Source organism: Canis lupus, chromosome 29 (genome assembly GCF_048164855.1).
Source record: "Canis lupus baileyi chromosome 29, mCanLup2.hap1, whole genome shotgun sequence".
In the NCBI taxonomy this organism is placed as follows: domain Eukaryota; kingdom Metazoa; phylum Chordata; class Mammalia; order Carnivora; family Canidae; genus Canis; species Canis lupus.
Genome location: NC_132866.1, coordinates 39,919,938 through 39,946,731, shown reverse-complemented (window position 1 = coordinate 39,946,731; position 26,794 = coordinate 39,919,938). Strand labels below are relative to the sequence as shown.

General features: G+C 42.0%; 2 protein-coding genes across 3 annotated transcripts in view; one reads left to right on the top strand and one right to left on the bottom strand.

The window, feature by feature from the left end:
- The window catches only part of ERCC6 (ERCC excision repair 6, chromatin remodeling factor), a 73,878-nt gene extending 53,243 nt beyond the window's left edge, over positions 1-20,635 (bottom strand). Inside the window, exons 1-5 of the mRNA XM_072806337.1 lie at positions 20,502-20,635; positions 15,077-15,527; positions 13,141-13,261; positions 10,703-10,814; positions 6,232-6,949 (exon numbers count right to left, since the gene is read on the bottom strand). Of these exons, the coding sequence (XP_072662438.1) occupies positions 6,232-6,949; positions 10,703-10,814; positions 13,141-13,261; positions 15,077-15,513 (1,388 nt within the window). The 5' untranslated portion in view covers positions 15,514-15,527; positions 20,502-20,635. The remainder of the gene's footprint in view (positions 1-6,231; positions 6,950-10,702; positions 10,815-13,140; positions 13,262-15,076; positions 15,528-20,501) is intronic.
- Positions 20,636-20,653: 18 nt separating this feature from the next.
- LOC140621229 (thymosin beta-4-like) lies at positions 20,654-26,205 on the top strand. 2 transcript variants are annotated; one of them, XM_072806338.1, is made up of 2 exons: positions 20,654-20,790; positions 25,613-26,205. In XM_072806338.1, the coding sequence occupies exon 2, from the start codon at positions 25,649-25,651 to the stop codon at positions 25,781-25,783; it is 135 nt and encodes a 44-aa protein (XP_072662439.1). In that variant the 5' UTR covers positions 20,654-20,790; positions 25,613-25,648; the 3' UTR covers positions 25,784-26,205. The 2 variants fall into 2 exon arrangements, 1 of the variants encoding a protein (XP_072662439.1); XR_012020962.1 differs by having other exon boundaries at positions 20,730-20,790; positions 25,575-26,205.
- The last annotated feature ends 589 nt before the right edge of the window (positions 26,206-26,794 follow it).

The following is a 26,794-nucleotide window of genomic DNA, read 5'->3' as shown; positions in this document are numbered from 1 at the left end:
AAGGGAGCCGGCTCTCGGCAAGAGAAAGAGGCTCTGTGAGCACAATAAAAGGGAGGTAGAAAAACGAGGAGTAATTCTAGGAGGCAACGCCTTCAGCAGCATTTCAGGCAAGGAATGAGACCCACAAAAAGTGTGGAGGTGGTCCCTATCAAGTGGTGGCAGAAATGTGCTGCTGAGGCAACAGCCTTCTTAGTCTATCCCACTGACCAAGCTGACAGATCACTTCTGCGAGCCCAATCCACCTTCAGACCCCTTCCCCTTCCAGCCTCTTCCATTTATGCTATCTTGGGCATATTATGTCAGCTTTCTAGGCTCAGGTTCCTGTCTCCTCAGGGGTTGTGAAGATTAAACCAACGAGCCCATCTTACATGAAGCACTGCCAAGTAGTATGCATTCAGTGACACCAGTTACAGCTGTTCTCATAGCACCTCCCTCCACCCCCCACATGCCAATCTCGCTCAGGCCATTAAAGCCTCCAAATTTCCAAGTCCAAGAGACTTTTTTCATCATTTATCCTACTTGGCTTGACCCCTCTAAGCATCTGAAAATGCTGACAGCCTTTCTCTTTTCAGTCTCTTTCTTTTTTTCTCTTCATGTATACAGCCAAACCCTCCAAACCAGGATCCAACTCACCCCTAGCCACAGCAGCCCCAGTGCTCAAGGGGAAGGACAAGAGAGATACCATTTACCAAATGATTAAGCCTTGCAGTGTGAAGACACTGTGTAAGATTTACATAATGAGTGGAGTCATGAGAGCCTTTTTAAACTCAAAATTAGTCATATAAAATAAAGAAAAAAAAGGACAGAGATGAAAAATGTTTAAGGTTTAAAGGTATTTTATTAAATGGATTAGAAACCAATTACAGCAACAGACATCATGACTATAGATGCAGGTTATACAAGACATGAGGCAAATTCTATCCCCATCCATACCATACCTGTCAAGTCTTCTAGACTCCCTACAATCTCTCCAAGTCCCCATTCAGTTGGCTTAGGTTTAGGGTTTGGTTCCCATCACAGTGAGGTGGAAGCAGCTTATGTGCTGATTCTTGGCACCACCTTGTGGTCACATCTAGATATTGCACATTCCACAAACGGAAGGAAAATGACATTTACACAACAACCCTGTCCCGGCTTCAAATCCCAGCTCTACCTCTTAACAGTGAAATCATAGGCAAGTTGATCAACTTGAACAAGATATGATTAAGTGTCTCAACAGCTTATTATAGTTGTAATAAATGAAAGATATGTAAGGATCAAAACCTGGAATAACAAATAATATGAAAAATAAAGGTGTAGGTAGTTTTTTTTTTTATCTTAATGTTATTCTAATTTCACTAAAAGAAACCACAAAGAATCACCAAAAGTGCAAAGTGGGGAGTGTGGAAAGCCTTCAAACCATTCCCAGGCAGCAACTCAAGTCGGTTTCAGGCTGTGATCTCAGCAACCTGGCCCCGAGTACCTGATAATCTGAGAAAACTCAGTACCACCTACTCAAGAGTCTGTTTCTGAACTCTACTGTGTTTCACTCACTGCTGTGGGAGTGGATTTGGAGGGGGTGGGTAGATTTATTGCAGTAGCAATGCCAAGCCGACTCTGGACTAGAGCAGAGGGAAAAAGCATTACATTTTCAAATCCCAGCATCCTTACCCACAGTTTTTTCCAACCACCTCAAGGGCTTCCTAAACGGAAACACAGTAAGGGCCTATAACAATGAAAAATGCCACCAAACTTGCCTCAGAATCAGCGGGAGCTCAGTCACAGCACACAGGCAGTAACCAGCTCCTCCCACTCCTGACTTGCTGCCTCAGACACTCTAGGCTGAGTCCTAAAGATGCTTTCCAGGTACTTCTGAAGCATATGCTGCTCTGATGAGAAGCAAATGGTCTATTATGTACAGCATATAGCTGAATGAACTAACCTCAAAGTTCCTCTTCAAGCCCTCCCCTACATAAACACACCTGTGCAGGGAATGTACAGAGGATTTTAGAGAAACATACACAAACTGAGTCTGCCAAAAGCCACAACCTCAAAAAGGAAAAGAATATATAAAATCTATTTATACACATCAAATAGTTCCCAAACTTGACAGTGCATCAGAATACCTAGAAAAGCTTTTTAAAAACTACTGCCTGGTAACCTCATGCTAGACCTCCCAAATCAGGACTTCCAATGGCAGGGCTCCCAAGTGGTTCTCCTATAGGCTGGGAACCTCTGCTTTAGTCTCTGCTCACTGCCATGGAAATACAGCCCATTGTGTAGCAACTTAAACAATAATGCCTGGCAAATAGAAACCGAAAAGATTTAGGACATGGGTTTAAGTCAAATGATAAACATCAACCCTAGCTGTGCCAGCAGGAGACAACACTTGTTTCGAAGTGTATCCTCTCACTCAGGGTGCAATCTGACCTCTACAGCCCAAGTCTGACCCAAGCAGTCTGACTGCTGCTGAAGAAGGAGGCCAGAGTTGGCGACAGTTTGTTTCTGCTCTATCTGAAGGTTGTCAAACAGCTGTCATGAATGCTGCTGCTATCCCCTGAGGCCCCTGTGCTCATGGTAGACATCGCTAACAGACTGCAGCACCCTTTCCCGGAGAGTCCAAACAGGGCCTCAGTCTCCCCCAGAACAGACTACCACTGCCCAAGATGGGAGCTGTCTGGCAATACAAGGGCTTGCAACCTGCCTGTCCTATAATGGACGACCTAGAAACCAGGCATCTCTGCAGACCACAGCTACCACACCACACACCACTATACAAGGAAATCTAAATGAGAAATGAGGTGCCTCCAAAGCAAAGCAAGTATTTTCCTTTTCAATAGCCTGCACCCTAAGGTCTATTTCAACATATCTAAACTACCCAACAGACAAGGCCCTGTGCTGAGATGAATCTCCTCCATGAAGTCTTCCCCAAGTATCTGTCAGAATTCATTATTCCCTCACTCTGCTTAGGGCCTATTTGTGCCCACATCTCCTGGAAGACTGCAAATTCCTTGCCAAAAACCCTAGTATCAGTCCTAGAGTACACAAATGTATTCAAGCAGTGAGAACAAAGACAAAGCAATGGGAGGTGCCTCATATCTCATCTGGAAATGAATCCGAAACACTGAGGACTGCTGATCTTTGGTTACCTGGAGGGGAAAGGTGCACATATGAGATGTCTGGTCTTCTAGGCCACCCTGATCTGTTCCGGCTGTACAGACTGGATAAGTGACACATAAGCGTTCACCAGGGACGCCTACCACTCAAACGCTGAACAAGTGTCACTCCTATTAAGTCTTTCTTTGGCTCCTGGAGCTTCTAGGCCTTAGCTTTCTAGAGCAACAATGTATTTTAAGAAAACCTAAATCTCACCACTAAGAGCAATACACTGATAGAAACTCTGCTGCTATAAAATGAAAACTAAAAAATAATGGTTGCTTTCTAGGATCTGCATACCAAGGAATGAGTAAGAACGGACAGAATATGTACTTCTAAGAACTGGTTCATCCACCCTGGTACATTATCAGAGGTATAAAAATCAGGGTACACCACTAAGGAGACAGCCTCCAAATGCAACTTAGTACAGAGACAGAAGCAAGATACAAATGTGGGAAAGGCAGAAAATACCGGGGCAGTTTAAAAAATGGGTAACACTTCCAAGACTGATCTGAGGTCTTGGGCGAAGTCAGAGAAAGTAGGATCCTAAGTGCCATTATTCTGTTCCAGAAAAGGTTAAGCTGTAGAAAAGGCTTGTGAGGAAATTCCAACTTGAAAACAGTTAAAAAGAAAGATACCTAGAGAACTAAAGAAAGATCTGTGACGCTCCAGCTAAGAGAATAAAGGGGATGAGACATCTAGGAATGACCCACTTTCACCTCTGAGTTTAAATGAGCATTATAGTTAATAGGGCTATAACCAATACAAGTTCAGTAAAAGGTGCCTGGCCTCAGTAAATATTCCTAAGCTCTAACCATAAAGAAAAACTCCTTTTCTATGTTGCAAACTCTATGGGGTTTTATTCTGATCATCTGTCATCAAATCACTGTTAAGATAAGGAAGCCTGAAGTCTTCTTTTTCCTCACTCAAGGGAATACCATTACAATTTCAATCTGTATACAAAGATCAGCAACAAGAAGTAACAAAATAAAAAAAGTAACTGCCAGTTGTTGGTAATAATGCTTCTCAATCTCAAGCATTTTCTTTTACCATCCCTCAATCCAAAGAGTACCAAAGGAGATGTAATACAAACATTTCAATGTGCTATCTGCAGTTTAACAGCCTTAATAACTATGGCTATAAAATTTTAAGAGCTACAGTATTTTGGTGGCAATTAGAGTTATTGATATTTCTGAAATTCATTTGAGATTTTACTGTAACTTCAGCAAAAAACTGGCTTTGATATGGCTTTGGAGATAACTGGTCTACAATCTTGACATTATTAAGAAAAATGTGTTCCCATGAATTTAAACTGATATTTAAAATACAATCAAAATAAACTGCTTCTGATCAACACACTAATATACTTAAAATAAATGTAATATTGAATGGGAAGAAAATATTTTTCCATTTACAATCAGTATGTTGAGATTAACAATTTATTAATTCTCTACAGTTAGTTAAGGATGGACACCTGGGTGGCTCAGTGGAGGAGCGTCTGCCTTCGGCTCAGGGCATGATCCCGAGTCCTGATTGGGCTCCCTGAAAGGTGCCTGCTTCTCCCTCTGCCTACGTCTCTGCCTCTCTCTCTCATAAATAAATAAATAAAATCTTTAAGAAAGAAAAAAAAAAAAACAGGAGACTTACACTGCTCAGGGTTCAAGAGCATCCAGGAATATTCCTCAAATGGCTCTGCACATATTAGATGTGCCAAATAAACTTAAAGTTGCAATGAGAAGTAACAAATGTTAAGCCACTCCTTAACTATGCTACATGACTACCACGGTGTGAGTGTAACAGCTTTTAAGAACTGATTTAGGTCACAGGTCCTCAAGCTCTGTGTGAAAAGAATTATGCCACATCTGCTTTTAAAGGTTAGGGAATGTATGCGACAGCTGGAAGTGGGTCATCAGTTCTAAATAACAGAAGGAAGGGCAGCCCCGGTGGCTCAGCGGTTTAGTGCCGCCTTCAGCCCAGGGCCTGATGCTGGAGACCCGGAATCGAGTCCCATGTCGGGCTCCCTGCATAGAGCCTGCTTCTCCCTCTGCCTGTGTCTCTGCCCCCTCTTCCCCGTCTAGAATGAATGAATGAATGAGTAAATAACAGAAGGAAAAGATATTAGGACAGTGTGTATTCACGAAGGTCAGTGGAAAGCTACAACAAACAATAAATGAGGTCTCCCTACAATGAAAACAAAAAACTATTGAGGATTGGGAAAAAGCCATCCTAGGAGCAAATACTTAAAAAGTAATCTGATAAACAGATTCCCTTTCCCTTGGACATTCTTAGTGCTTGGTAAGCTCATGTGAGAGATCAGAGATGCAGCAGGGTCTTGCTCAGTGGGCACACCAGGTAGCTTCAGTGTATAGACCGTTTTTCAGGGCTCACAAAAATAGGTGGCAATGGACTTCCTGAAGAGACACAATCACTTCCCCTTTCATTTTATTTGCATCATCCACTGAGAGAGTCATGGAAAGAAAACCCAAAGTCAGTGTCCAGCAACAAAAATGAGAATGAAAAGGAGGGGTACACTATGCACATGAAAAGCCTCTCTGGCAGCATGACAGGAGTTTGTAATTCTGCAGGTGACTATTTTCTCAAGACAAGGAAGGAGGGATTTAAGAAAACAAGCTTATTCTTTCATACACTAAAGCTTTAATCTTACTACTTTATGGAGGAAAGTCTTGTATAATTACTTTCCTGCTTCAAAAGAAAAACAACAACCATCCAGCATATATCACACAGGCCAGCCTTTTCGTTTTCCTGACCCTGGCTATAGCTGACCTCTGAGTGTAAAGGCATAGGGGTTCACACCTCGGTCTTCTGCATGCCTCTTGCCCTGGCCCTTCCCCTAAACGTTTCTAATGAGACTTGCCCAAAATCTGAATGAGATAAAGAAAAGTTAGAAGCATTTGGAATTAGTTCCCCTAAAGACTCAGGCACTCTGCTGGTTCTAGGAGGCTAAGGCTGCAGGAAGTCCAACCTTTGGATAAACGGGTCTAACACATTAAGCTGAATCTAGAGTTCTCATGTAATAAACCTGCTGCCTGAGATCAAGCAAGTAGCACAATCTGTTTACAAACTCTGCAGACTGACCTTAACCGCTGCTTATAATAATCTTCGTCTCCATCATCTCGGCATCTCACTACCTTCCGACCTCTTCCTCCACAGGCAGCTTCTGCTTCTTCCCCAGAACTTGGGGAAAAGTCATCCTCGTTCTCCTGCACCATTACTTTTTTCTGCCGTTTCCAGCGCTTGAGCATGGGATTCAGTTCATAGTCTTTGTCCTCCCCAGTCAGCTTGACCCCCTCTGCCTCCTCCAGCTCCTCCTCTGTGGGTAAGTACTCAGACTCTTCACCCTCAGAATTGCCCTCCACCTTCAGTCTCATGTCAGACTCCAAAGTTTTCTTTCCTTTGGGCAACCCCACTCTCCCCTGGAAATGAAGAGCTCTTTTCTGGAGCTTCTTGATGTGCTTTTTCAAGCGCTTATCTGTTTTTGAGAGAACTTTGCTTCGCTCATTTGTTTTGTTTTCATCGACTGTTGAACTCAGCTCAGAAGCGACCGAGGCTATGGCTTTTCTAGCTGCTCTTTTATTACAAGCTTGCTTCTTCCTCTCAAAAGACAATTTTGCTTGATCTGCCAAATACTTTTCAAAGCCTGATGCTTCATTGAGCATTAGTTTTCTAGGCTTTTTCTCCGATTTCTGAGGAATCTGGGTTCCAAAAGGTGTCATCTGGCCAGTGCGGATGAGCTCTTCCCACGCAGTCTCCTGAATAGGCATGAGCATGCTGCCAAGACAGGATGGCCCCGGTTCTGAAAGAGAGATGACAATGCATTGGGCACAAGAATAAACCTTTCAGAGAGTACGACAGAAATAGTCACTTCTTCAATAAACAGCACCTACAATTCTCACATTTTTTTTTTAAGATTTTATTCATGAGACACACGAGGTGGGGGGAGAGGGAAAGGGAGGGGGGGAGAGAGAGAGAGAGAGAGAACGCGCACAGAGACACAGGGTAGAGGGAGAAGCGGGCTCCCCTCAGGGAGCCCAATGTAGGACTCAATCCCTGAACTCCAGGATCAGGCCCTGAGCTGAAAGCAGAGCTTAACTGCTGAGCCATCAAGGCATCCCTAACTCACATTTTAAAAATATACCATGGATGGGGGTGCCTGGGTGGCTCAAGCTGTTGGTTTTGGCTCATGTCATGATCTCAGGGTTATGAGATCAAGCCCCGCAGTGGGCTCCACAATCAGTGCAGAGCCTGCCTGAGATTCTTTCCCCTCCCCTCCCCTCCCCTCCCCTCTCCTTCCCCCTCTACTCCTCCTCCTGCTCACACGTGCTCTCTAAAAAATAAATAATAAACATTTTATAAAATCAAAAAAATAAAAACATACCATGGATGTACTAAAGTATACCATATATAAAGAACAGAATAAAATTTATTATAGCATTCATTGTGCCAAATTCAATATACTCCTATTCAAAAAGGTAAATTCTCAATAACTTTTCCTAAAATAATACATTATAAATATACTCTCTGCATCCAAAGACAGATAAATGTGTCTGTTTCCTTATCAAAGCTTAGCCCCAGAAGAAACAATCTCCCAAGTTTCCATATCACTTCAAATACCAGCATCCACACGGAACTTAAATTCAAGAGAACAGTAAAACTGCAAACATAGAGTCAACACATTCCTAAATAGGTAAAACATAAATGTTTGCTCTGCCTGCCCAATATAATAGTCACCTTGTGGCTATTTAAGTTGAAAATTCAATTCCTCAGATGCACTTGCCATATTTCAAGTGCTCAGTGAGCTGTATGTGACTAACGGCTACCACAACAGACAACACAGACAGCATTTTCATCACTGCAATCAAGTCTTCTGGACAGCACTGTGTTAGATGTGCAAACTGACAGAACAGGGGACATAAACTGGAAGTTAGGTCATGATAATATAAAGTCACCCAGAAGTCATCCCTCTTTCATTAGGTGAACTTAACCTTCAGCAACATTACTTTACCCACAGCCAAAATACCAATGTAAGTAAGGCCAAAGAGGAGGAATCCATATTCTAAAATCTACATTTCTTTTAGTACAGTAATATCACAGTCAGTTTTTCACTAAATTTGCAGTGAAGAAAAATACACATCAGAAATTACACAAATATTAAGTGTACAGCACAGTGAATTTTCAGGAAAAAACATACTCATACACCATGATCCAGATCGAGAATCAGAAATTGCTAGCACCACCAGATGCATCCTTCATGGTACTCTCCAGTCTCACACCCCATCCAAAAGAATGGCTGACTATTAACACTACAAACAAGCTGTACCTGGCCTTGAACCTTAAGTAACATGGAAATGTTTGTATACTTGTGTCAGTTTATTTTGCTCAACATCATGCTTGAGATCAATCCTTATTGTTGAAGATAGTGGCAGTTTGTGAATCTTCATTGCTGTTAGTATTCTATCATCTAACTACACTATAATTTTTCCATCCCACTATTAATGGACATTAGGGTAGTTTCCAGGTTTTAGCTACTATGAATTACATTGCTATGAATATCCCAGTACATATTCTTCAGTATTACATTTATACATAATTCTTTGGGTATGTTAAGCTTTAGCAGGCACTGCCAAACAGTTTTTCAAAATGGTCCTATTAATTTTAAGTTTATATGTTTGAGAGTTTCAACTGGTCTACATTCTTGCCATTCTAGCTATTCTGGTACATGTGTAATGGTACCACTTTGTGGTTGTAATTTGCATTTCCTTACTAACTAATGTACTAGGGCAACTCTTCATTGATTTATTGACTTTCTGAATTGTCTCTTTTGAAGAAAATGTTCAAGTCTTTAGCCCTTTCCCAAGAGTTCTTTAATACACTCTGGATTCATGTCCTTCAATTAATGTATGTATTGCAAGTATCTTCTCCCACCCTGCAGCCTGCTTTTTCACTCTCTTAATGCTATCTTTTGAACAGAAGTTTAGTTGTGATATAGCTCACTTACCAAATCTTTTCCTTTACAATGAGCATCTTTTGTGCCTCATTAAGTCTTTGTCCCAAGATCATGAAAATACTTTCCTAAGCTATATTCTAAAAGCTTTGTTTTATCACTCACATTCATATTTCAAATCTATTTGGAATGTATTTTTGTACATGGTATAATAGGCTGAGATTCATTTTACCTTCAAGTGAGTTAGCCCAGCACCACTTACTGAAAAGATACTTCTTCACAGCACTGTATTGCTATACCTGTCATAAGCCAAATGACCACATATTGGGTGGATCTGTTTGCTGGATCCTATATTCTGTCCCATTGGTCTATTTGTCTTTCCTTATGCCAATACCTCACTGTCTTAATTACTATAGCTTGATAACAGGTCTTGATATTTTATTCTTCAAAAGTAACTTTTCTTGGCCCAATACATTTCTACATCAATTTTAGAATCAGCTTGTTAATGCCCCTACCCTCACCCTATCCTTCCCACCCCAAAATTTCTCCTTCAAAAAAGAAAAAAACAAAAACCCACTGAAGTGGTCAGAGGGCCAAAAGGAAAACCAGGAGCAACTGGAATCCTGGAAGGCACAGAAGTATCTGCTGCTTCAGACAGGCCAAGTGGAACAAAAATGAAAAGGGGCTTTTGGAACTGGGGAAGTAACTATTAATCCTGGGCAAAGTTTTACTAAGGAAGCAAGAGAAGGTAAAATGCAGCAGCAGGTTTTAGGCAGCCAGACAGGAATGAGAAACATGGCACTTCACCAGCAGAAAGCCTCACTCACAGGCCCAACAAATTTTGAGACTGAACTTTATAAATCCTTCTCTCTAGTATTTTTTTCTGTTACCTCAATTCTTCATAATAATTCTCCTATGTTACTAAATAAACTTCTGGAGCTAGCAGAAAATATCTGCTTGGAAAGCTTAAATGCTAAGAAGCCTTAATCTACATTTCAAGTATTAAATGATGAGCAGCTACCAACAATTTCCAAATACACATCCGCACATACACAAAGACTACAAAGATATTTCATTTCAGAACTTATGCATTTTCTCAAAAGGTTTTCCAAAAGACATCCATCCTAAGCAGTAATAAAAACAAAATCAGAGTCATACTATAACCTGAATGAAGATACCTTTTCTTAAATAACAGAAGTGATGCTTGGAAAGCCTGCCAAATACATCCAAAAAATGTATGTAAAAGCAATTCTATGAATGGTGACTGATGATGCTGGGCATAAAAATGTAATTTGATTAAGATGTTGTCTCTGCAGAATTAACTATGCAAGAATGCTAAGCTCCCTAATTTATTGAGTATAATACCAAATGTGCACCAGTAGCCTCTAGTAGATGGAGTTAAACATTTACTTTCATTCTCCAAAACCCCCTTATAACTTAAAAGATATTTGGTTCTGCAGGTGTAGAGAATAAAATTTTCCTAAGTCTGTTTTAAAACTAAGGCAAAGAAACAGATTTTTCTTAAAACCCAGGCCAGAACTAAGGAGCTAAAGGCATCAGGCACCAATTCAAGAACAAAGAGACACTGTTCCCAAGTATCCTCACCTATATCCTCCTCCTCCAGACTGGCATGATCTAGCTCAACTTGTACCTCCACTCCTCCGAGGATGGCCTGGAGACGTTTTTGTTTTGCTGTGATCTTCTTTAGCTGTTGTTCCTTGAATGATAAATATTGAACACAGAAAACAGCAATGAAGTGATTTCTTTTTAAATACAAAAGATAAATTTAAAAACTTTAATCAAGAGCAAAATAGGGACGCCTGGGTGGCTCAGCGGTTGAGCGCCTGCCTTCAGCTCAGGGCGTAATCCTTGGGTCCCAGGATGGAGTCCCACATCGGGCTCCCTGCATGGAGCCTGCTTCTCCCTCTGCCTCTCTCTCTCTCTCTCTCTCTCTCTCTCTCTCTCGGTGTTTCTCATGAATAAATAAAATCTTTAAAAAAAAAAAAAGAGCAAAATAAAACAAATTCTACGTTACTATTACTATAGAGAAACTTATTTGAGCAACTGCCACTTTTCTAACAGGATGTAGGCCCAAAAGCATTTTCATCAGGCAGGAATCCCTGTCCCCAACCACTCTCCTGGCTAGAGGCATTGTCTTCTATGTGCCTGAGCACTTAAGTTCTCATGTACGGACTCTCCACTAACGGAGGTGGAACTGTTCTCCTTGCTTTTCTCCATTACGCATTGGGTCAAATATTAAACTTTTGTTTCTGACCTTATCAACTGATGGGCTATGAGGTCAACAGGCTATGGGGATAACAAACAAACACAAATGTTAAAAACTTGAAAACGTCAGCCTCCTTTGATAATCTACCATATTTATGATTATCCTTTATAGTCCTTTATAGTAGTATCCCCAATCGCTAGGCTTTAAAAGGAATATACACATGGATATACTACCCAGCTCAGACCCCTCTTTAACTCGTCTCCCTCCACATCACCAGAGTTCAGCTATGCAAACATTCCTAGGGCCGGGATCCCTGGGTGGCGCAGCGGTTTGGCGCCTGCCTTTGGCCCAGGGCACGATCCTGGAGACCCGGGATCGAATCCCACGTCGAGCTCCCTGCGTGGAGCCTGCTTCTCCCTCTGCCTGTGTCTCTGCCTCTCTGTCTCTCTCTATCATGAATAAATAAATAAAATCTTTAAAAAAAAAAAAAGGTAAAAAAAAAAAAAAACATTCCTAGGGCCTCTCCAATTAACTAGGCTTATGGTACCTGGTTCTTCTTCCCAAGGTCAAGAATGTTTAAACACCAAATATGAGAGTGAGATAAGGAGAAATGCTAAATATAAATGCCATGTTATACTAAACTGCAATTCCTTTTCTTTCAGTCTTTCCCTCATAATCTCATTTAAACAGCCTTTCTAAAAAACAAACAACAAAAAACAGCCTTTCTCTCTGAATAGTCTATCTCTAACCATCAAAGGGCTATTTTAGAAAGACAGGAATATAGAATTGACTTAGACTAGTACCTAAAATGGCCCAAAGTCTGGTCCTTGCTGCTCCTTGAAACCTCTCAGCCCACCAGAAGCCCGAGGTCAGAGGTCTCTGCATGTTCATTCACACGCTCCCACAAGAGGCCAGATGTCCTCTCTTTGCTCTGGGGAAACCCCAGTGGCCTGAAACCACTGCAAGCTCTGACCTTTGGGCTGTTATTCTGGAGGTGGGTGATAGAAGATGGGATGGCAAAGATAATGGACTGGTGAGTGGAAAGCAAAAGGAGGCATTGAGTCTATAGACATCAGTAGTGGAAGTTAAATAAGAGATGCAAGGACTCTACTCACTGTAGTGCGTCAACTGTCAGCACAAGGATATTTGCTAGTAATTTCAGATAGCAGAAATCAAATGATCAAAACTAGTCATTCCTACCTACTTTGCTATGTTTTCAATAAAGCATACATAAATTCTAAAAAATGTTTCAAACCTCATAAAAACAGTGTCATAAGTAACAGATATTCCCTACCCTGAAATTGCACAACCCTAAGTGCAGACCCATCAATGTGGCCAGGTGATAACCATACCTAAGAAGAGTGAGCGTGAGTGTGTGATGGCTGTAGCAACAGGAAACATTGTGTACATAATCAGGACAAGCAGGAGCTAAGCAAAAAAAAGAAAGTTCACACAACACAAGAGACTGATGAAAGGCTAGTATGCCAAACAGGAAACTAAGCTGAGGAAAAAAAAAAAAAAAAGCACAACAAGGAAGACTGTAATTATAAACATCAAAAAGGTGGCAAGCAAAGCCAAAAAGGGAACCTTATCTCAAATGTGTGTGTATGCATATGTGTATTTTAAAAGATATTCTTTAACAGAAGATATTAAAGGGAAGCAACTGAAATATTAAACATAAAAAAGGAACTCAAAGTTTTCTATTATAGATTTTTCCTTCCTGTCTTAACTGTTCTTCAGAATATTTCCCCAATATTACATGTACAGAAATAATGACTTTTTTCAAAAATGCAATACTTAATATATTTGGAATCACCTTATTATACTTCTGTCGTTTTACAGAATCTAGTTTCCTGTTGACATTTCTGTTGGTGGCAGCTTGAGGACTAAGTTGTTCAATAATTTTATTGATTTGCCTTAGGGATGTCGTACATGACCTGAAAAATAAAAATAAAATGTCTATTTTCTACTCTGGTAACATTTTGTTATAGTGTAACATGAAGACAGAAATGCTACAAAGATGTCCTTTTACTTATTATTAACTAAAAGATAAAAGAAACTAAACCAGAATGCAAATCCTTGTTGGCCACATATACAACTGGAAGGGTTATTAGAAGTTTAAGATAACTGCTAGTGTTTTCTTTGATCTGGCTGATTGAAATCAGCACAATCTCATTTGTAAGCTGTTTCATTCATTCTACAAGCATTTTAAGTGTCTGCCTGATTCAAGAGATTGTACTAAAATAATGTGCAATAAGTTGTCCTCTTAGATGAAAAACAATGTACATAGGTGGTTTGAGCTTTATTTTTTAAGATTTTATTTTTTAGAGCAGTTTTAGGTTCACAGCAAAATTGAGAGGAAGGTACAGAGACACCCATATATTGCTTCCCCAAACACAAACACCATCCCCCATTATCAACAACCCACAGATGGTTTTTTAAAGCCCATTCTGGAAGTTATCTGAAGTTTGGAAAAGTACTAAAAATGCTGACTTTTTTTTTATATGTCAAGTATCTGTGACAACTGGAAGGTTTGCTGTAGCATAATATTTTATACTGTAAAAGAAAAAAAAAACTCTAATACAATGCTCCTAAAACAGATACCATAACTCTCAATTTTCAAAACACAAATTCAGTCTTGACACTTGTATAATTTGCTGTTTGTACCCTTTGTGGACTTCAGGATAAAAGATGTTATCAATGCATTCTAACCACGTGTCACCATGGAGCTAGTGTTAATCTGTGTGGTAATTCTGCAGCACTCTGGTGTCACCTATGTAAGCAGTAGGCACATTTCCACAGTCAAATGTAAAGGTGTGTTCCTTATGAAGGGTCAAGTTCCTCACACCTGAAGATCAGACTATAAGTATTCCAGAATACCTGCTACTTAAGAGGCCAAGAGGACACACCAGGAAGCTGCTGGCAGAAAACATGTCCTTTAAGGTCCAACAGCCATTTGTACCACAGTCTCCCCAGCCAAGGGTAGCCAACAGCTCATTCTTCCTTCCTTTCCCCTCCTCCAGCCATTCCCATCTGAGACTGCACCATCCTTCCATCCATCCCTTTCCTCTTTCCTGCTTGTCCTGACACAGCCTAGAACAATGGCTAAGACAGGGCAGACCGGCAATAGGGAATGAGCTGAATCTTCACCTGTCCTGCCCTTCTAGCCCACGTCCAGAGCCTACTTCTCTAACACACAAATGACATTTCCATGGGACTTCATCTTTCTATAGTCACAAGTAGGACAGAAGAAAGGAAAAGCAATGAGTTGTTTCTCATTATTTCTAGAAATGCAAATCTGAAAAATTACCAAAAGACTGAGACTTGGTTTAGACACAGGAAACTGGAAAGAAACTACAGAACAAGAGAAAAATGGGAGGAGGGGCGATATGGCAATGTGTTCCTGGTATCTCAAGTAGGACACATCACACCTTTGGGTACACTCTGAAAACCATTTTGTGCACATGCTTATGAATTCCAGGGTACTCACAACAGTACTTCTCTCTAGGACATTATGCATAAACAGGTTGCTATGAGCTGGCATGAAAGCCTGACTACAATGTTCAATTTTGCTCCTGAAGGAAAGGGCTAGGGTTCACACACAAGGGTGAGAACTACCCTAATTGCCTCCATCTTCCAAATAAGAGGTTCTATAAATCTCCTAAATTTCTGGAATACTACAACTACCATCTGAATTTCTCCATCACATGTAGACAAAAATTCTGCAACCAGAGAATATGGTCCACACTCACGTGAGATCATCCAGGACTGATCGATACTCCTTCTCCACATCAGCAAGTTGGGCTGCACGGCTGGCCTCATGAATGGCGCTGTCCACCTGCCGAAGCACACCCTGTTCCAGCACGTCCTGGTCATACACATCCACACCTAACCCCTGCAGTTCAAGGGCCTGTGCACTTGGCTCCACCGTCTGTATCTGATGTCTGTCGATATGCAGCAGGGCTGGCCCTCTCTTCGGAACTTCCGATGAACGCCCCTCGGCAGAAGCGGATGGTCCATTAGCAGAAGAACAAGAGGGGAGGCTCTCCTCCACCTCCATATTGCCATCATCTTCTTGCTTGATTGTCATTTCTTGTTTATCACTGACACACTGACTTTGCTCAGTCTTGCTGAGCAAACAGTCTTGCTCCTGAGTTTGACTTGAGTGGGAGATTCTCGCATTTTGCATCCTCTACAGATGATCTAAAAAGAAAAAAAAAGTAAGAAGTCAAATTTTGGTTATAAAGAATTGATATTTATATAGTTTCTTAAAACTTTTATAATTAAAGAATGATTTTTTAAAAGATCAAGTAATAATCCTCCAATGAGAAATTCAAGTCTCCAAGTATTACTTTTCTTAAAATGGCATAAACTACACATCTTCCTGAGTTCTGATAGTAAATAAGAAAAATGAACCAAAGGAAAAAGAAGACAAACAAGAAGAAAAAACACATATCAACAACAAAGGACATTTGGAGAGTCAGCTAAGAAAAGTGGCAACCAAAATCTTGACTGACACCCTAAGAGTCTCCTCCAAATCAACTGAAGTCATTTGCTCTACTTTCCAAGTTAACATCTTCACTGCACTATGGCACCAACGATTCACAATACAGCAGCATGATCAACTGTGATATGTGAATTTAGTGAAGTAAGGAACAAATTTCTCTATGAATCTGACCCTAGAAACTTTTAGGTTGAACATTTACAAAAACTCTGAATGAGACATAGTATCACCACTAAAATCTGAATCTGAGAAAGATTAAACACTCTCAAAAATAACCCCATTTCAGGACCCATGGGTGGCTCAGTGGTTGAGCTTCTGCCTTTGGCTCAGGATGTGATCCCAGGGTCCAGGATCAAGTCCCACATAAGGCTCCCTGCAGGGACCCTGCTTCTCCCTTTGCCTATGTCTCTGCCTCTCTATCTCTCATGAATAAATAAATAAAATCTTAAAAAAAAAAAAAAAAACATTTCAACGTACAGTACAATTTCCTGCCAATCAGGTTGGCGAAAACAGGCTGGGCCTGATAATATCCACTAAAGACATGGAAGATCCCCCCTCACACAACACCAGTGGCAATATAAACTACTAAAACTCTTTGGAAGGCAATTTAACAGTATCTACCAAGACTTTAAATGCACATGACCAGGTATCTATACCAAATATTCACATATATATATAAGCATGTTCACTGTAGCAAGTCAACAGTTTAATTAAGGCACTAAGTATTTCTAGTAACAGTGATATGAAAATCTTGTAAACTGAAAAAAAAATCACATAATATGAACACATTTATGTTGGATTTAAAAATGTATTCTGCATCTGTATGTATGGAATGCATTCAAAGTGATCTGGAGATATACACTAAATCTGCAACCCGTGGGGAGGAGGAACAAGAAGAAACAGGGACGAATAAAGGAAGCTTTCACATTTCACTCCACATACCCTTAGAAGCTCCTTGAATGAAAATGTACTCGCTGTGTTGCCTGTATAACTCTATCTAATAAATACATCAAAAAGCAATGCAATAACCAAGAGACAGCCTTGCTTTTTAAGTCAATAAACTAAGATTTCTTTCACCACCAAAACTTTATTTATATAAAAATACCAGCCCCACTGATTTCTCATTAAATAAAACCATCTTGGCAGCCAAGCACTAGGATACAAAGATGCCAAGAACTTAGCACCATCCCTTCCAGAGAAGCTGACTCTCTAGAGGAGAAACATGTCAATAACAAGAGCAGGGCAGGTCTGTAGAAGAGGCACGCACAAGAAGCCACCTGGAAACAGAGGAAGGAACAATGCATTGAGTCTGGTGCTAAAGAAACATATACAAGCTAAGATCTGAATCCCCGGCCCAGAGTCTGATATACAAAAGATGCTTCACATATGTTGAACAGAAGTAAGTTTAGAAAAGAGTTTAAAATAACAAGTCTGATGTGGACAACTGAGTCACTCGTGAATTCAGTGATAAAAAATGAAAATCTCAGAAAGGAAGCAGATGGGAAGCAGAAGGAGGGGCTGGTAGAGAGCTTATTAGCCACAGGTAACCTGTCCAGCATGCAGTCAGAAATGCAAATCTGGGCTCAAGAAAAAAGTCTGGATGAGATGTGGATGCAGCCCAAGGAATCCCAAGGCTATAACAAGTACCAGAGATCCTTTCAGAGGGTAAGAAGAGGCTAACACTGCAAAGGTTAAAAGTTAACCGCAGAGTAAAAAGTTCCTCCTTTCTATGGGCCTTCTGATCATTTTCAGAAGAAAGGATCAGCTTGGTGCTCTATCATTAGGTAGTCGGCATTTTCTTTCTTTCTTTTTTTAAGATTTTATTTATTCATGAGAGACACAGAGAGAGAGAGGCAGAGACATAGGCAGAGGGAGAAGCAGGCTCCACGCAGGGAGCCCCTATGTGGGACTTGATCCCAGGACCCTGGGATCACGCCCTGAGCCAAAGGCAGACACTCAACCGCTGAGCCACCCAGGCATCCCTAGCTAGCTGGCATTTTCAACACAGTGGGCAGGATTCTGGCTCAGAGCCTTCATGATAGCTGGAATTTAACAACTCTGATTTCATTGTTCTTATTTGTATGTATACAAAGATTCCTCTCTTAGTTAAAAAAAAAAAAAAAAACATCAATTCAATCAAAAATCTTAATATTGCAGTACAAAGACAAGACTAAAATAATGTTTGGTGAAAACTTCTAATACAAAAGAAGGAAGAAGGAATGGTTAAAAATGGGAAATGATACGGCAAATTCATGTAAGGAAACCAGAAGGAGAGCAGTGAATTTGGAAATTAGCAGGTCACTAATTACCTTAGTAAAAGAGGTTTCAGTGGAGCCATGGGGGCCAAAATCAGACAGTGAGGAGTTAAGTGATTTGATCAGGAAATGGAGGCCACAGGTGGGTAGCCTACCCTCTAAGGATCCTGGCTGGAAGGGAGACATGTGGAATGATCAATGTAACAATGAACGGGGTTGGGGTTGGAAAATTAGGTCAAGAAAAACTACGGAAGCAACAGGGGCAAGAAGATGTATATGGAGGTAACCTACAGAGACAAGGATACAGATGCTGAGGAGGAAAATAGGTTGTACAAGACAGCAGGGACCAAATGCAGATGGAAACAGAAGACACATCTTTCTCTGACCCTGGCAGAAGGATGATCTTCATGAATCTAAATCTTTAAGGAGGAGAGAAGCTAAAGTGGACCAAAGAGAAAATATCCCAAGTCTGGGATCTTTGGCATCTCCTGAGTCAAGGGATGAAGTTGGGATGGAGGCTGGAGAAGAGTAAGAATCTGGAATAAATGTCCTATAGAAGGGAAAAGCCAATGGGGAACAAACACTGGTGACATAAGTGTGGAGCCCCCCAAAACCACAAACTGCCAACAATCCCCAAGGCTATACAATTTCCTCCTTCCGTAATTACCAGTCCCAGGGGAAATGTCATTGTTGCGGTTTTTTGGAGCAGAAGTAGCAGGACAAAAGGGCATGGATACATGGATGCCATGCTGAGGAAGAGAGTAGTTTAAGTAACTGAACTCTGGGTCCAAGCTGGACAGATTTAAAAAAAAAAAAAAAAAAACAATCCAGAACAGACTGGGATAGGAAGGGAGGGAAGGAGAGAGGAAGACCAAGAAGCCACCTGGTGTGACTATGGACCAAAAGGCAAGTCTCCTGGGAATGAGAGCTGAAAACCAGGAGGTTCTTATCAGAAGATAAACAGTTTCAGAAGTGAAATAAATCATCCATTCAACAAATATTTGAGAGTTGATTATACTAAGCAGTGTACTAGGTTAACTAGTTTTTGTCGCCATAGAGCTTAGAGTCCCCTGGGGAGACACACACTTTAAGAACTATATACATTTATACGTATTTACAATTTTAAATATGTATATTCATATATAAATTATACACAGAAATGTAGGTATGGTAACTGCTATAAAAATACAGGATTCTTAAGGCCAAAATAACAGAGGAACCTAATTGACAGTGCAGAAGTAGGTATGAGAAAGGAGGTTTCTATGATAAAGTAATACCTGAGCCAGTATCTGAAGGATGAATAAGGTCAAAAGTGGAATGAATATTCTGGAAAGAAACGTGTAATGTCTAAGGCTAGTAAAAGATGGTACACTTGGAAAAATGAAAGGGTGGAACACTGGGAATTTTTTACTTTATCCTCCATGAATAACTGAGTTAAAGCTGCTGATAAGGACTCCTTTCATCGTGTAAATATTGCAGAATATCTTCTAACACTCTGTAAGGTGCAGTCCTCTGGGAAAACAGTATCTTCACTGTCCTCTCCTTTGAGCACTGGGGCTTCTCCTAGACGAGCTGGATTCTAGTTTGCAGATTTGGTTGTACACATGCCTAGCTGAGGAGGGAGTGGGGCATAAGTGAGGATGGAGGGGTAGGTAAGATCACAAAGGACCTGGGAGAACGGGAACTTGGATTTCATTCCAATTGCAATGGAATGATTTTTAAGAGTTTTTTTTTTTAATTTTTTTTATTTTTAAGAGTTTTAAGCGGGGTGATGATGGCATGACCCATCTCATGTTCAGAAGAGACCACCTGGCCTCTGTATGGATAACAGATCCGAGGAAGCAGCACAAGGAGATGATGGGAGACCTATGGGTGAGGAGTGATGGCCACTTGGAACAGGGTGACAGCAGTGAAGACGGATGCTCGTGGGAAACCAATGTCACAGCGTTCGTATACAGGCTGCTCGACCTTCCTTCACACGCTCCCATCCGACAATATCAACGCCCGAAGTGCCCGACTTGTATTTGCCCCGATCCTCTCTTTCAAGTAACTCCACTATTCTTGCCTAAACCAAACAGGGCCGCGCCGATCCGGGTCCTGGCCCCGCGCGCCGGCGCCGACACGGGCCCAAAGTTGAGGTTTCGCGGCGGGCCCGCCCGCCCGCCTGCTGCCGGCCTGAAGCTGGGGCGCCGCAGTCCCAGGTGAGCGCGGGCTCGTCACTTCCGGCCGCAGGTGCGCCAGGTCTGCGGGCGCGCGCCCAGCGCGAGGGCCAGCTCCCGGGCGGCCGCGGAGGGGCTCCCTCCAGGCGGCCGGACACCCGAGGCAAAGCCACCGGCGCCTGAAAGCCCCAGCGGGGCCCAGACATCCCCCGCCCGACCTTCCACCAGGCCGCCCCGACCCTCACCGACGCTCACTCACCCCGCGGCCACCCGAGCGGAAACGCAGACACCGCGGCCGCCAGCAGCCGAGAAGCCAGCCCGGGCGGCCCGGCGCATGCGTCCTCGGTCCCCCGTCAGCCCCGCCCCCAGCGTGACCCGACGGGCTTGCGCGGTAGGCCCCAAGGCGCATGCGCCAGGCCGACGAGGACGAGCGTGGCCGAGCACGTGACTTTTAAGGAGGCGCGTGGCCCCGCCTTTCCGCCTGCGCGCTCTGTGTGTCGCCTGGTGTAGAGAGTAAAAGCTGTGTCTCCAGGAAGAGAGAGGGAGAGGTACGCTGTGAACCCCCGAGAAAGTAAGGCTGCAGAAGGGAGGGGCCCGAACGGCACACCTGAGGACGCACGCACGGTGGATGCGGTCACCTGGCGCGGCTGTTGGCGCGCGACGAGCGGAGGCGGGGCTGATGCCCCCCCGCCCCCGCGCAGGTCTGGGTGCGGGTGCGGGTGCGGGTGCGGGTGCGCAGCGGGCCTACGCGACGGTCTGGATTGCGTGACTGAAGCAATCCCTCCCATCTGGCCTCCTACCAAAGAGGTAACAGAGATTTTGAGCCAAATGAGAATGTTTGCTTGGAGCTTTTGAAGAAACAAAATACCCACACCTATGTTGACCACAGAGGGAGGAAACCAAGCCTTACCTGAGGAAGGAGTAGCCTGTGATGGGTGCCAGGCTTACCAAAAGAGGCAGCTTCTCAACCCGGGGATTCCGGCGCTGCAACACGGCGGATTGGCCAGCGCCAGCGCCAGCGCCAGCGCCGGAAAGTCCTCTGGGAGTCGTAGGAACTCAGACAAGGTCTCTGTGTTCTGGGGGGTGGCTTGGTCTGGTTTGGTTTTTTAGGAAAACATCTTTGGGCCTGGGTAGGGAAGTGCCTTCCTCATCTTAAAGCCTGAAGTGGGATAACAGGAAAAGGGGGCTAGGAAACTACTGGGTAATAGTAATACCACAATATCTCTCCTGTTAGCAGCACAGTCTACATTTGCCTCAAGTCATCCTACACACACACACACACACAAAGTCATCCTACACACACAAAAAAATGTAACTTTGTCTTTTTTTTTAATTATTTTTTATTGGACTTCAATTTGCCAACATCTAGCATAACACCCAGTGCTCATCCCGCCAAGTGCCCCCTCAGTGCCCGTCACCCAGTCACCCCGACCCCCCACCCACCTTCCCTTCCACCACCCCTTGTTCATTTCCCAGGGTTAGGAGTCTCCCATGTTTTGTCACCCTCACTGATATTTTCACTCATTTTCTCTCCTTTCCCTTTATCCCCTTTCACTAAATTTTATATTCCCCAAATGAATGAGACCATATAATGTTTGTCCTTCTCCGATTGACTTACTTCACTCAGCATAATACCCTCCAAGTCCCTCCACGTCGAAGCAAATGGTGGGTATTTGTCGTTTCTAATGGCTGAGGAATATCCCATTGTATACATAGACCACATCTTCTTTATCCATTCATCTTTCAATGGACACCGAGGCTGGTGAGTTTTTCCTTCTAGTCATTTTGCTCAGTGCAGAGTGGCCAAAAACAAGTTGTACTTGATAGAAGCGCAAACTCTTCTCACTGTAGCACTACAGCTGTTCTCTCTTTAAATCTCAGACTGAATTCGTAGGTTTTCAGGATGATTTGAAAGTTATCTAGATAAGTTGGTGGGGACAGGTGACTTGGGGACCCTACTCTTCTGCCATCTTGCCCCGCCTCCTAACTTTGTTTTTTAAAAAGGAATAAAGAATTCTAGTGATCTCCTGGATACAATTATTGAGAATAGAAAGGCATTGGTAAGATACTACTTTTAATGCTTGAATTTGAAAGCTGTTTCTCCCAGATATACAGTGGCTCCCAACCGTTTTGAGAATGAGGTTCCCTTTTAAATATGCACTATCTTGCTGAGCCCCCATGTATCAATCAGAATTTGGACAAGAAGTAGATGCTACACTCAAACTAGAGGAGAATCAATAACTTCTACAAAGATGTGGACAGGATTAAGAAAACAACTCAGGATGGCACAGTACCCCTGAGGCTAGCAAGACTTCAGGACCTTTTCCCTTACATTATGGGCTAGATTGCATCCCTCCAAATTCAACTGAAATCCTAACCCCCAATACCTCAAAAGTGACTATATTTTGAGATAGGATCTCTAAAGACCCCAAAAACCTTTTTATTAAGTTAAAATGAGGTAATTAGGGTAGACTCCAATCCAATATAATTGGTGTCCTTATGAAAAGAGGAGATTGGGGCATTGGACATGCACAGAGGAAAGACCATGTGAAGACCCTGGGAAACAGCAACCATCTACAATTCAAGAAGAAAGGCCTCAGAAAAGACCAGCCCTGCCAACCCTTGATCTCAGACTTATAGCCTCCAGACTGTGAGAAAATAAATTTCTCTTTTTTAAGCCACCCAATTTGTAGTACTATATTATGGCAGCACTAACATGAATACACCATCCCTGGGCATGAAAGGGTAATGGTAAGACATTGGTTCAGAAGAGAATAGTTGAATGGAAAAGACCAATTGAAATGTATCAACCCATGATCACTCAGTGAGAGGGAACTGGGGAAATAAACACCCCGAACTCACTACCCTTCTATTATTTCATCTGTTGTTGCCTCCCACCAGCCAAACTTACTGACAGCCAGAGGGCAATGAAGCCTGTTGATGCCATTCTGTATAGATCAGCCTCTTCAGGCCTAGGTTAGGTTTGAGAGAGATGGAGAGTAGGTTTGGAGCATCAAACTGAAAAGATGCATTATACCCTACACAATTGTATTCATCCTTTTAGTATCCCTTTAGTGTAGAAAATGCGTAATGAAACAGTCACCATTAATTCAGTAAAGGTTTTTAGATGAATTTGTATTTAGTTAATTGAAGTATCTATGTACTTTCTCTAAGCCAAGTTTCCTCTGACCTCTGTGGCCTGAAAGTAGTAATGTCACATTAGCAGCAACAACTTAGATTTTGATGATTTCTGTGCCTACCTGAATACCCCAAAATCCCTCTTTTCACTCATGCCCTTATGAATGGAATATAGTGCCCTTACAAAAAGAGGTCCTGGAGAGATCCTTCACCCCTTCTGCCATGTGAAGACACAGCAAAAAGATGACTGTCCATGAACCAGGAAGTCAGCTCTCACCAGACACCAAATCCATCAGCATCTTGATCTCAGATTTCCCAGCCTCCAGAATTAGGAGAAATAAATTTCTGTTGTTTCTAAGCTACCAGGTCTGTAGTAGTTTGTCAGCAGCCTGAATGGGTTAAGATAAATTATAAGCAATTACTTATAATATTCATTTATGAACTTCAGTGTCTGAATGTCAACCAAAACCTCTCCTTTCCCCCCGACATCCTTTCAGTCCCCAAGTTCCATCAGTTCCACCTCCCCCATAGATTACACATCTATCCCATCTTCTCCATTCCCTATGTTCAGTTTTCTTGACTGTTGCAATCAGTCTCCTAGCCCAGTCTTTTTCCCTACCCATGCACTTGGGTGAGGATTTCAGACCCTTTGGATCATGTCTCTCCTCTGCCTCAGACCGACCAATGCAGGAAAAAATCCAAACTATTTAACATATTATCCAAGCCATTTTATTATCCTGCCCAGTCTGATTTTTTCTATATCATTTTTTGTCCTCTCAAGATTTAAGGAACTATTTACTATTCTATTTGTAATGTGCTGCAGTCATCTTGAACTGGCTAGCACCATTGTGTGCACCTCTTTCCAACTGCCTTAGTTTGCTCAGGCTGCCATAACAGAATACCATGCACTGGGTGGCTTAAACAACAGACATTTATTTTCTCACTGTTCTAGAGGCTGAAAAGTCTAATTAATCCTGGTGAGGATTCTTTTCTGGGTTCACAGATAGTTATCTTCTCACTGTCCTCATATGGTAGAGAGAGTTCTGGTGTTTCCTTTTTTAAAAGCTTGATTGATTTGAGAGAGAAAAAGAGTGAGGGTGGGGCAGAGGAAGAGGAGAAAGCAGACTCCCCACTGAGCAGAGATCCTGACTCGGGGCTCTATCTTAGGACCCCCAAGATCATGACCTTAGCCAGAGGCAGATGATTAATCATTGAGCCACACAGGTGCTCCTGTCTCTTCCTAATCACATAAGGGCACCAACTCTAACAGATTAGGACCCATGCCACCCTTAAGATCTTATTTACCTTAGGTACTTCCTAAAGGCTCTATCTCTAAGTACAGTCACATTAGGTCTCCAACATAGAATCAGTGGCCTCACATTGGTAACTTGAAATTGACCACGTGGGAGTATATACTACAGAAACAGACAAATTCTATGAACCAGAGTTTTTGATAGGAGGGGGACAGTTTATTTTTTCCCAGCATATTGCTACTTGTTCTTCTCAGGCCTATATGACTTTGCATATGGGTCTCTCTGCTTGGATTTCTCTCACCCATTCCAAAGTTTCTATTTTCTGAAGCTTTCTCTGATCCTCTAAATAGAATTAGGCCTTCTCAGCTCCTTCTGCACCCCAAACCGCATCTCTACTATGGTACTTATTACTTTGGATTTTAATACATTTTACATAACAAGGACTTTTAAAGTCCTAACTGTGGACCAGGTTTTGTCCTGAGAGCTTTAAAAATATTAACTCTCTTAAATATGACCATAATTATCACTGTGCTTTTCCTTTCTATTTAGTGTTCAGTGTAAGAAACTCTCTCCCTACCTCTACAAAACAGAAGGACTAAGTTGACTCTCATTTTTCAAAACTTCAGGGTAGTAAAAAAAAAAAAAAAAAACTTCAGGGTAGTGGCAATGCCCCAATTTGATTCCCCTTCCTCAGAAACATGGAAAAACTAAAAAAAAAAAAAACAAAAAAACAAAAACAGAAATGGGGCGTCTGGGTTGCTCAATGGTTGAGCATCTGCCTTCAGCTCAGGTCATGATCCCAGGGTCCTGGGATCGAGTCCCACATCAGGTTCCCCGCAGGGAGCCTGCTTCTCCCTCTGCCTTTGTCTCTGCCTCTCTCTGTATCTCTCGTGAATAAATAAATAAAATCTTTTAAAAAAAAATATGTTGGGATTCGGCAGCGACCACAGCACAGACCGGATCCCTCTCCTCTCTCCAGCTCACTCGTTCGCCTCGCTCCGCTTCCTCTGTAACCATGTCTGACAAACCCGATATGGCTGAGATTGAGAAATTCAAGAAGTCGAAATTGAAGAAGACAGAAACGCAAGAGAAAAATCCACTGCCTTCGAAAGAAACGATTGAACAGGAGAAGCAAGCAGGCGAATCGTAATGAGGCATGCGCCACTAATATGCACTGTACATTCCACAAGCATTGCCTTCTTATTTTACTTCTTTTAGCTGTTTAACTTTGTAAGATGCAAAGCGGTTGGATCAAGTTTAAATGACTGCGCTGCCCCTTTCCACATCAAAGAATGGAGAACTACTGACAACGAAGGCGCCTGCCTTTCCCATCTGCCTGGCTGGCTGGCTGGCTGGCTGGCAGGGAAGGAAAAGAACTTGCATGTTGGTGAAGGAAGAAGCTGGGTGGGAGGACAGTGAGATCTAGAGTAAAAAACCAAGCTGGCCCAAGGTATCTTGCAGGCTGTCAAAATGCAGTTTAATCAGAGTGCCATTTTTTTGTTCAAATGATTTTAATTATTGGAATGCACAATTTTTAATATGCAAATAAAGTTTTAAAACGTGAAAAAAATATTTTTGAAGTGCATTGAACACTGTGAGAAACTGATAAATCTAAAAATAGAGGTAAAAGCATATTATTTAGAATTATGTTAGCCACCACTACAAAAAGTAATGTTAAATATAGGTTGAATAAGTGAACAAATAATTTTTAAAGCAATGAATATATAACAATGGTTATATGATTCCATTGAAATATATATGTATATGTGTGTGTTTGTGTGCATGTGTGTATACAGGGGGAAGTGTGGTGTGGAGATGAGGAATAGTGTCCCTACTTTGGACACCATGACATTCTGTGCCTTTGCCTCTCTTAGTCTCACTGTTTCATATATTCTGTCCAACTTTCTCTTTACCCTGACTTTTTCTCAAATCCCTCCCAGATTAATTTTGGGCACTGCTTTTTTCTATAATCTTTTAGGGTCATTACAGAATCATTACATGGGTAATCATTACATTAATTTTAGGGTCATTACATGGGTGATTACAGAATCAACAAACACCTTACTCTCCAAAGCTGATATATAAAAGTAAAGAACAAGAAATCCTGTCATTTGCAACAACATGGGTGGACCTAGAGGGTATTTTGCTAAGTGAAATAAAT

What these genes read in the sequence shown, in the direction of transcription:
- LOC140621229 (XM_072806338.1), top strand. Translation starts at nt 25,649, where the DNA reads ATGTCTGACAAACCCGATATGGCTGAGATTGAGAAATTCAAGAAGTCG.